Genomic DNA, 11,835 nt, shown 5'->3' with positions numbered 1-11,835 from the left:
TCCAAAGAATTTATTATTCTCTCTGAATGATACAAATATTACACTGGACCCAGAATTCCATACAAACGTTAACAGGTGATTTGTCATCCATTTTTACTGAGCACAGGATTCCTCAAATTGGGCTGTAGAAAGGCAACATTCCTGTACAGCTGTGCAAAATTTTGCAAAATGTTTGCAATCCAAAAGGTCATTCTAGAAATAACACACTCTCCTTTCCCCCCTAAAAAAACATTTCTTCACGCTACTTCTTTTCAAAGGGCACACAGTCACTGGCAAATATCTGAGTGCTTGAAATTTAAACTACAGTCACTTCGCTGCATAGACAGTCAGAGAAGGCTGATTAAGGACATAAATCAATGTATGGAGTCTTGCTTTCCTCTTGCATCAGTTATTAAATCATGTCATGGCCTCTAAATTGTTCAGGAAAACACACACTGGAAAAAAAGTAGAAAAGAAACCTCCATTTTGTCATGTTCAGGTGACATTAAAGATATTTACTGCCTGCAAACTTCTCCCGCTTCCTCAATGACCGAACACATATCCAAGAATATTCTCAAATTACCACCAGGTCCACATTCCAGTTTCCTTTCTGCTTGGATATGGCTTCCTAAACCCGTGCTGGTGACCTCCACAGCTAGTTGAGTTTTCATGATCTCCACAATATGCATGAGATTAAATTAGCATATACTGGGTCTCCAATGTATTTGGTCCTCTCCTATGCATGTCTTGCCAACCCGACTGGCTGTCGGGGGGGTCACCAGGACAGGTTTGGGAACCACTGACATAAGATCTGCTTATCATGAGGCACCCCTTTGCCTACAACCGGAAACCTCGGATGATGTCCCTTGTCCTCTGGATATTAATTTTTTCTGTTTCTCAAATGTAGAGGTCAGATAAAGTAACTAGCCAATCTTTGTCAGGGAATAAGAAGATCCTGGATATACAACTGTCCTTAAAATGCTAATAGTAAATATTGTAACCATATTTAGCAGCATTTCTTCTCATTTATAAAGGTAAATAACAGTTATGACCTATTGCGGTGTCATTTTTAAGGGTCCCAATAAAACGTTTCATTTGTTGGCATGTGGACAATGAAGAAATGTCTGTCTATGGGTATGGGGCTGACACTCAGCCTTGTAGAATGTTTGTTCTGGTCTATAAAGGATGTGTCCTCTGTATTGTCCTTATGGGTTATGTCCTGATCAGATACACCCCAGAACACTACACAGGATGGTAAATGCCTTTGATGCTAGAATGAATACATATCTATATTTCACACGATGACATCTTCTGACCTTAAAACAGGGGAACACCAATCCATAATGATGAACAGAAATGCTTCAGTCTAGCATATTTGTAACACATTTTTCAACCTCAATTAAACCCTTGAAGAAAGCATAGAGACAGGACCATGTCTTGTAGGTTAACAAGGACTTATTTGTTTCTGCATTGTGGTGGATCATGAAACGTGTATCTCAGACACATTGATCTACTTAGTTTCAAGATTATCGTTATTTTCATTGACGTTTTGTTGCCAACTATGGCATCTTGACGGAAGAGCGGATGGAAGAGCGGACATAGCAAAAACCTTCAGAGGATGATCTGCGGCTTCAGAAAAGGTTCTGCCTAGATGCTATGCCAGCACTTGTTTATTTTCTTGATGCTTGCTTATCAACCCCAAATCAGTAAAAAACATGCTTTAGTCTTTTTGTTGTTGTTGTTTTCTATCACAGACTAATGCTCACCTCTAAGATCTGGTCCTAGGTCCATAGGGATTTCTTCCCTAATCTCCAAAATAGGAAAATTCCTTTAAAAGGTACAGAATTACACATAATTCTATCAAGAAATGTACTATAGCTATGCCATAGAAAAAAAGATTATAGGTTGTGATCTAAATATGAAGATTTTCCCATAAGCAGGGTTTAACTGCAATAATAACTTTAAAAAATCCAGGAAAAAAAATTATCAGTCCCTCCTACAATCAGAAACATTGCCAGTATTCTTGATCTTAAAAAAGGTTCTTATTATTAGGATCTAGGATTTCATTCCAATAAACGCTATGAGATAATCCACATATTTTTGGTTGGATTTAGGGATCAATCCACAATGGCAATTTTTCAACCTGTCCTTATTAGTAGTAATTTTAAAATTAGGAAGTTTTTTTTTGTCAGTTACAGGTTGATTCCATATTTGCATATATAATTTCATTTTCTAGTTCTGTGACTTCTGTCAGGAGGTGATGCAAAGAGTACCACCATTTTTGGAACCTAAAGGGGGAAATTTTCAACCAGTCACCTAGGTACGAAGTAGGCATGCTTTTAGGTCATTTTCAAAGAGAAACTACCTACCTAATTAGTCTTTGAAAATTAGCGAGTGTGAGACAGGAATTTACAAAGGGGGCGCACAAACTTTGAACCTATTTGTGTGAGCAGCTGAGAAGGAGCAAGATAACAAGCTGACAAATAAAACACGAGTGCACTGTTTGACTCCCTGGATCTAAGCACTCCCATGGGAACGCTTCTTTTTTTAATTGTGCAGCCCCATGCGCACTTTAAGCTGCATTGGAGTGGAAACATTTTCAGCCAGGATAATTCACCCAGGTACATGGCTTTGAAAATTGCCTTCGAAATCTATTCCTGGCCTACGTGACACGAATGAAAAGCAAACTGGCAGGTTACAAAACTCACCAGATGTAGACCTATTCAGATGAGTTGGGCTCCAGGTCTGCATTACTGTTTTCCATTGGAGGAAAAAATGGAATTTACCCCCACACCCCCTCCCTAAATCTGTAACAATTTTGCATGGAGGCTAAAGTTTATAATTCAGTGCAGACTACACCAGGACTACAATGGGCTGAATTAATAATTTATGACCATTCTTTACGCACTTAAAATACTGAAGACTTTTTCTTAGTGCTTATTTGGCTCTCATGGCTAAGGATATACAGCATAAAATTTTTCTTTTTGGTTCTTTTCTTGTTTCAGGGTTTGTGTTTTCATTTTTCGATTTGGTTCATTTCCCAAACCAAAAAAAAAAATAAATTAAAAACATATACCCCCCTCAAAGCAAAAAAAAAAAAAAAGTCACAATGGGCCTCCCCGAAGCCCTCCAACCTCCCTCCCACTTCTTCAAGAGAGCCATGGGGCCTGGGACTACCTGGATGGGCTGAGTTGAGCCCAGCTGGGCCTCCTGCAAGAAAATCATGAGGCCTAGGTCTACCCAGTTGGGCTAAGTTCTACCCGGCTGGAGTCTCCATGGGCTCTTTCTGCCCTCCTGGGAATATTTTCTGTAGCCAGGGACCTCCCTCTCCGGCCCCCATTTAAACACTTCCCTAGGATCTGTATCCACACAATGAAAGGGGAAGGATCATTGCCCATTCGCTCCTACCTTGCCTGCTAGAGATTTAAAAATGGCACCAGTGGCCCTGACACTGATGCAGAAATGACATCACTTGATGATACTGGCCACAGCTGAGACACTATAATGGCACCTGCCACACTTATACAGGCATCGAAGAGATGTAATTTAGGCACCAGTGTCAGGGCCAGTTTCCTTTCCGCTTGGACATGGCTTCCCAAACCTGTCCACAGCTACTTGGATTTTCAGGATCTCCATAATGAATATTCATGAGATTAAATTTGCTTATACCTCGTCTTCAGTGTATGCATTCTCTCTCATGCATATCTTGCCAACTCGACTGGCTGTTGGGGTGTCACCAGGACATTTTTAAATTTCCGGCAGACAGGGCAGAAGCATGTGGCCATCACTCCTGCCCGTTTCATCTTGTGGATGTAGATACCCCAGAAAGGAGTAAGTGGGGTGGGACTTCCCTGGCTCCAGCAAATGTTTCCTTGGGGGAGGCAGGAGGACTCATTGGAGGCCCCAGCTGGGCTAGCTTGCAGGGGCAAGATGGGGCTAGGAGGCGCCTGGGAAGGCCCTAGCTGGGCTCAGCTCAGCCTAACCTGTTAAGCACTGGCCCTATGGCTGTTTTGGGGAAGGGAGGGGGTTGTGTGGCCTCCAGGAGGCCTTTTTTAAAAAACCCAAACAAACAAACCAAAATAACCAAAATGTTTGTAGTATTTTCATGCAAGGCCATTTTTGGTTCAGTTGTTCAATTTGTTAAAAATGAATGCACATCCCTAATGATTGCTGGTCTCAGTCAGGCTCCTCAGCCGCTCTTCTAACACATCTCAACCCCTGCTCATCCTTTTGAGCCTTCCCTTTGGCATGAGTTCTCAGTTGCTGTCATCTTTTGCATCTCAGAATGGCTAATGGAACAGGCTTGAAAGAATTTCTCTTACCTGTAATTCTCTTCGATAGCTTCTTGCCAGTCTGAATCATGGAGGGTACAGTGCCATTGGATGACTTGTCAGATTAACACCAGCCTCCATGGAGACACTCCCATGATGCCTCCACCTTCCTAGGAAACTTAAAGTGACTCCATTAGTGCGTTTGAATGGAGATTTTAAACTCCAGAATTAGACAACTTAGCTGCCCTTAAAAGCCTTATGCTATTTGGGAGGGAAGAAGAAAGTTTTCTCTCTCTTACAGGACTATACCTTATCAATGTTGGTGCTTCTTGCACCCCCAACCTTTTAAATCAAAGACATCAAACATAGAAACATGATGGCAGAAAAAGACCGTATGGCCCATCTAGTCCACCCATCTGTCCAATTAATTTAGCATTATAATTCCCATCACTTCTTTAGAGATTCCTGTATTTATCCCATACTTTCTTGAATTCAGATATTGTTTTTGTCTCCACCACCTCCAGTGGGAGACTGTTCCACACATCCCCCACCCTCTCTGTAAAGAAATATTCTTAAGAATACACCAGAGTCTAACCCCATTCAAACTTATCGCATGATACCTCGTTCTAGAGTCACCTTTCCATTGAAAAAGGCTCACCTTGACAGAAAGGAAACTCTAGAAAGAGGGGTCATGCGATGAGGTTGAAAGGGGGTAGACTTGGGAGCAATCTTAGGCAATATTTCTTTACAGAGAAGATGGTGGATGCACAGAACAGCCTCCCAGTGATGGTGGTGGAGGCAAAAACAGTATCTGAATTCTAACATAGATTTCAAGTGGGCTGTAAAGTATAATTTTTCCTTTCCTAAGATCAGAAAGCAAATGTTCTTCAACTGATATAATAAGCTTGTTTGTGGAAGTCTTTCTTGATTGTAGTAAACCTCCTACCATTTCGTCTGAAAATTCCTTCAGGGAAAGTCTTCCAAGATATCAGACACTTTTTTGGCTTCAGAAAAAGGACCAATCCTAGAATGATTATATCCTTCCTGGAAGTCGGAAAAACTCCACAGCTGATAATTCCGCGATGTCCTGAAAACATGGCCATCTTGTCTAATAAAGTACTATCACAATCCTTTTGTATTGGTGAACTTTTATCCCATCACCTTTCTCATTATAGACCATGGAGAAAAATGTACTTCTGAGACAGTAAATACTTCTAGTCACCAACCACAGAACTGTTGAAAAATCTTGGAACTCTTTTATTAAAGTGGGATGGCAGGCGATCTAGCAATAGGATATCCTACCTCTTGCAGAAAGGAAAACTTGATTTAGTTCCTGTTTTCCTAGTCATAGACAGTGTCTGCTCAGCCAGTCTACTTGTGAATTCATCTTCCTCGCTATGTGAAATGGAGATAAATTGAAATTTCTCTCACTTTCCTTCTTCCACAACAGAACCTCCGTGACCTTTATCACCATCTTGGAACTCCTTGCCTCCTCCCTGCCCCTTGATTAAGTCTATTACTAAAGTAAAAACGCTATCATCCAGCATCCATGTGGAATAAAGGTTAATGGTTATTCAAATATGCTGATTATCTGAGAGCCCTCTGCTTCCTTCTTCAGCCCCTTCCCTTCCAGACAGGAAGGAACAGGAGAGAAAGGGGTGAGGCTAGAGTTAACAGAGCAGAGCACTCTGCTCCTTAATCAGCCCCTTCCTTCCTGTCTCTTGGAGGAAAAAAAATCAGCCAACCATTGTGTTAACCAGAAGTCCCTCCTAGTCAATACTGTTATGGAGTCATTGGTAATGTTCTCTATAAACTTGATTTCCAGTGGTATCGGACCCCATGGTTCTCTTTCTCTGCTATAAGGTCCTCTTTTTCCTGCCACTGAGCCCATTTTGTGATATACTCTGAGAACACTACAACCTGTAATATGGCCCCATTAAGCTTGAAAATTAAAATTCTTTCTAGAATCATGTCCATGCATCTGCCAATGGTGCTCCCTCCATGGCAATTTTCTAGCCCTGAAGTATGTTATCCACCTTAGGAGCTAAGCCCCGACCAGTTATCTTTTTCTTCAGTATCCTATTGAGCTTGGAAAGATACTTTGAGATGGCTCCCTTACAATCCAGGTGAGCCTATTCCTTCTATATAATCTCCCTTATCATAGGATCTAATAGATCTGGAGAACCTTCCTACAATGGGATGTATCTTCCACTCCTCAATCTCCTTTGTTTCAGGCACCAGAATCCACCCAGTTAACATTCCTGATTCTGCTAATAATAGAGGCTGTCTGGCCCCCCTCCTCCTTTTCTAAGACAGAGAGTTTCTCCCTCCCTAATGATACTGGAGATCCCTCTTTGGATGGATGGAATACAAAATTACAGACTAGGAGGCCTAACTGCCCTTCTCTCTCTTGTCAGGGAAGGAATCTTTGGAACTGGAGCTTTATTGAAAAGTGTGGGGTTTGCCTTGAAAACCTCATTGAAATAGTCCAACATTTTTTTGGTGGCATGGCTAACCTCTGGGAGTCTCATCCACTCCTGCCTACCCTTCCTGCTTACTGGAATCCAGAGGTTTCTCCTCAGTCTCAAACTGCCCCTTCAAAGATCATATTGATCTAATGGGATAAATCTGTTCCCCAAACATGGGACAGAGATGGCATCCTAACTCCAGGGCTGGCTGAAGTATTAAGCGGGGTAAGGCAGTGGCCTAGGGTGTGGGAAGTCGGCGGGGCAGCAGAGAAGCTGGTAAGAGTGGCAGTTTTGAAAGGACAAGATGAGAAGTGGCACGAATGAGGCATAGAGATGGAGGGCGTTTTCCGTTTTTGGGTATGTATTTCTTTGAGGAGCTGGGGTCGTTTGTCATATGCAATTTGAGAGAGAGAAAGCAAGAGATCAAGCTACCACATCACCACCTAGGGTGGCTGAACACCCTTCTGCCGGCACTGCTTAACTCTCATGTCTTCTTCATGAAGGAATAACAAGGTGTATTCAAATACAATGTTGGCTTTTACTCACTCCTGAACTGGTCCAAAATGATCTGGCACTAGCAAACACTCCAGTTTGCCCCAGATGGTCCTTTCTCTCAGTAGCAAGCTGGATGACGAAGCTTAAGTACTGCCCTTTTCAGGCCTGGAGCTTCATCTCATGAGCCTCCAACATTCCCAGCCTATCCCACATTTGCAGGAGATCTGGGGATGAAATTCCTCTGGCTCCTTTCAGGTTCTGATTCACTCATCTCTGTCAGACAGACTTGACATGCCACCAGTGAAGCTCTTCAGATAGTTTGTCCAGGTGTAGAAAAGAGGTCTGAGGGAGGAGAAACAGTAGAAGGGACCCTGGGGGCTTTTCTTGGTTTTGGCCTGCTGAGCCAGCTATACCCTACATTGGACAGCATGCATAGACAATTGCATTGAGATAAAATTTCATAATCTATGTTGTCTTTGCATTTACAGATTATGACAGCTAAATAACTAGAGAAAAATATATTTTATAATGTGCAGCTGCCTATTTTTCTATGTAGCAGTTGTTTACTCTGTCAACTGTAAAGTTTTATTTTGGGCAGGGAAAAAATAATGGCAAAATTGAGAGGACTGAAAAAAAATCAGAATTATATCAGCAACGAGGAATGCTGCACAGCTTCTTAATTTGAAAGACTAAATTGGGAAAACTTTCCATGAATGCTCTCAGGTGGAGAGCTAGATAACTTTAAAAAGTAAAATGAAGACCATCAATGCCAAGGAACCTATCACTGCCCATCTGCTCAGGCTGAGCAAATGTGATGGGCCAACTCTACAGGAAGTCCAGAAGAGCAAACAAGATGGTAGCCCTCCTGGACTACCCTGTAATATTAACTGCATGACTAAGCACAGAACTCTGAAAGCCATTCTGGTACTGGAGGAAACTGGACTCTTTTCTGGACCAAACATGAGAATGACCAAAGACGATGATGCATATAAGCTTTTGTGATCGCACAGGTCCCTCTTCTTCAGATGTGATCAAATCCTAAGACAGGATCTTTCTCCTAGGAAAGTTCATGCACATCATCATATCTGGATAATTCTTATGTTGGACAATTAAAAGGTAATAAGCAAGCACAACCTGTGAAGAAACAGTGAACACAAAACTAATCGAGAAGGCAAAGATCTAATCCATTAAACCACTTTTATGTGGAGGATCTTGACCTGCTTCAGTGCAGAATATATATGATCAAAGCCTGTGGGCACTTCAAAATCTCATAAAAGATCATAGTTTTACTGGTATCAATTTCAAACAAAATTAACAACTTGAATGAAAACAGAGGAAATGTTGTCCTTTAGTTAAAAGTACTTTTACACTAATGGTAATATAAGAGAGGGCAATTTGCAAGCAGCCTGCACAGTCAGCAAAAATGCACTTAATTTACACCAATCTTCAAAGCAGACTTAAGTGTATAAGGCCGCCTTGAAAATTATCCCGCCAAAACTACCCTACACAGGTTACACCTGCTAATTGGTGTGCACACATTTTTTCCTGAAAAGTTATGTACATACTGCTGGATTTTATAAAGTATCTCTGTATGTCCAAACTGCTACCCAACTCCACATGCATGTATGTTTACCTGCATATTGGGCGATCAATTTTATAAAAGACCATTTCTGTGTGTGAAACAGCGTTATACGTGCAGAGGTCCCTTTGCAAATTACCCACATACTGCCTGATTCACCAACTTTAAAAAGGAATTGAGCAATTTAGGATCTCAATATTTTTATATCTGACTACTTTTACATATATAGTTTTCTCTGTATATTTGTTTAAATTTTATGCTTTTCTACATCTTCAAAAAATATAACTCCGGCAGTGAACATTCCCAATCACATTTAAGAAAATACATATAACATTTCAACAAATATAAAAAAGTTCTTTTCTTTTCTGACCACAAACCTGATGCCAGCACTTCCAAAATGTGAAAGAATACTGATAATTATAAGCCAAAAAATAGCTATATTGTCTAGAATATGGAGAACATATGGTCTCCTACATTCAACTGATGCATTTCTTTTCCAGTGTAGCCCAGAAAGTCGTCAGCCCCCGAACGTGTGCTCTCTTATTTAGTGCTTGAATTATTTGAAAGCCCATGATTTATTTATTTATTTCACAAGGTAAACACAAAGCTGAGCACTGGTAAGCATATAAAATATACGAAATGCCCCATGAAAGAAACAGGGCATCAAGAGCCAATATAAGAATTACTTCACATAATTCAGCAACATGGAAATATTATTTACTAGACCTCCCATATATTGATAGAAAACAACGTTGCACACCAGGTAAAAGGATTGGCGTGTAGCAGATGTTGAAAGGGAGATGACATTTATACATGCGTTTCGATGTATGAGTGAGTTAGCGCTAGGGATGGGATGAGTGTGTCTTCGTCAGAGGAACCATTTACAGAGTCCTTGGTCGTGCTGTTTTCACAGATATCCAGGAAGAGATCAAGGTACAAGTGTTTCCAGTCTTGAAAGTCCTTAGATGTCAAATCTGGATTGTCCAGAACCTTGTCTATAATGGCTACTTCTCCTTCTCTGGCCTAAATAATTGAAAAAAACAAAACAAAAAACAGCAATTAAAGAGGACAGGGCAGTGAGTCAACTCAGGCACTTTCACACACACGGATAATTAGGGGAAGGAGAGTGGGTGACATTTTTCAATTTCCCTGCACTGCTGCAAAACACACGGCTACTTCTCTCTGTGAGGACCTCGCAGATGATTTCCCAAAGGGTGTTACCTTGTTAGCGTCTCTCCGAAAACTACCCGCCAGGCTTGTAAGAAGGTAAATACCCGGTGCTGCTGGTGATGGGAATGGGGGCAAAACACGGAATAGAGATTGGAAAAATCAAATTTGCACAGGTAGTTTCCCTCCCTTGATCTACCCTGCTCCCAGGACAGGATAGCTGACCCTTTTTTTTTAGCTGCAGGTAAATGCACGCACCTGGTCAAACAAGGCAGGTGTATCCACAGGGGAGATTTTTCACCCCGGGGGAAATCTAGCTAAGTCCTTAGTTACTTGGCTAGACCCCTTTGAAAACCGTCCTTATGACTTTTTTGTAGCATATCAAGTCACGCTGCGCAGGCGCTGCGCAGGACACAGAGATGACCGGCATTAGGTGAAAAGATGAAGGTCAAGTCATTGCTGGAGAAAGAGCGCACACTTTTAATTCTAAATATATGTTTGTCTCTTTCTGGGATTCTGGCTCCAGTGAACAAGAATTTAGAATACTTTTGCTTTTTTTTTTTTTTTTTTTTTTGAGAGCTCAAGGGGAAGTTGTCCCTCACCTTGAGGGCTTCTGATGAAAGATGAGTTACAAAGTGGAATAAATAAAATAAATAAGTACTTGATCATATTTAGATTTTCTGCTGAGCGACACTAGCAAAGGGAAGCTTTCAGGTTTCATGCCTCTTAGAGGACAAAAAAATATAACACTGGCGAAACCTTACAAAGTTGGACTTTTTAATATAATTAAGCTGATTATGAGTAAGAGCACTAACGTTATGTCCCTTTCATGAACTTTGAAGAGGAAAGTTAAGAAAAGGAGGAATATACCTTGTTAGCTTACTAGGGCTGATGACATAGTAACCTGACGATTTGAGCATGTGCTAGAACTTTAGAGGAACACATTCAACAGGTTTCTCCAGCTATGTTCGGACAAACAGCCAAATTTAAATTTCCCCGCCGCACTGACCGCTGCTACGTTATCTGGGTAAAACACATCCGGATGAATGAGAGGCATTCCGGGGCCAGGGCTAACTTATCTGGAGAATCTAGTCAGATGACACTGATATTCGGGATTATCTAGGTAGGTTTGGTTGTGCCAGAGAGCAATCCTCAAGTTATCCAGATTCGTTCATCCGGATAACTTGGCATTTTATCCAAGTGTATCCAGCGGAAGGCATAACTGGTTGCATTCCACTGAATACCCATGCAAAATGAAATAAATGCTAAGAAATTAAAACAAAAAATATATAAGGTAGAGTTTTTCATTGTACTAATAAACACTTCCTGACTATGTCTCCTTTAATTATCCCATCAGACCTCCCCCTCTAACACTCTTCCCTTTCACATTATCATTGGCATGCCCTGTATTCACTTTGATTTCCTGAGGAAGGGAGAATTAAATCCCAAAAACCAGTCAAGAAAGATATTAAATTAGTTCAATAAAAAGGTATCACCTTATGTATTTTTTGGTTTCCTTTGTTAACCTTTATTTCTGTGTATTCCAGCGGATTAACATGGCAACCGCAGTATGGGGCAGATTTTAAAACCTGCGCGCGCGGCCTACATTTGTGCGCGCTACCTATGCAAAATAGGCTCGGCGCGCGAAACCCTTTTAAAATCCGCCCCTATCTTTATATCAAGTAAAGTTATTCGAGTGACTTTACCCAAATAACTAACCTGTTCATCAGCTCTCTGAATATCACCCTCTTACAGACCGATACTGTAAGGTCCGCAGGAAAACGGGTGCTCAGTGTTGAGCGCCCACTTTCCTAACACACGCCCAGCCACCTCTCCTGGGTGCGCGATAGTGTATGTAAATGAGGGGTCATGTTAA

At 41.3% G+C, this 11,835-nt stretch overlaps 1 protein-coding gene across 4 annotated transcripts in view; it reads right to left on the bottom strand.

Moving 5' to 3' along the window:
• Positions 1-8,275: 8,275 nt before the first annotated feature.
• Positions 8,276-11,835, bottom strand: part of CNKSR2 (connector enhancer of kinase suppressor of Ras 2) — a 469,908-nt gene continuing 466,348 nt past the window's right edge. For 3 of the 4 annotated variants that reach the window (XM_029603391.1, XM_029603393.1, XM_029603392.1), the window contains exon 21: positions 8,276-9,815. In XM_029603391.1, coding sequence (XP_029459251.1) covers positions 9,600-9,815 — 216 coding nt within the window. In that variant the 3' untranslated portion in view covers positions 8,276-9,599. The remainder of the gene's footprint in view (positions 9,816-11,835) is intronic. The other variant, XM_029603394.1, reaches the window with a different exon arrangement.

Source organism: Rhinatrema bivittatum, chromosome 5, assembly GCF_901001135.1.
Source record: "Rhinatrema bivittatum chromosome 5, aRhiBiv1.1, whole genome shotgun sequence".
NCBI classification, from domain to species: Eukaryota; Metazoa; Chordata; class Amphibia; order Gymnophiona; family Rhinatrematidae; genus Rhinatrema; species Rhinatrema bivittatum.
Note: the sequence above shows the minus strand (reverse complement) of the source record. Positions and strands in the feature narration are given on the sequence as shown.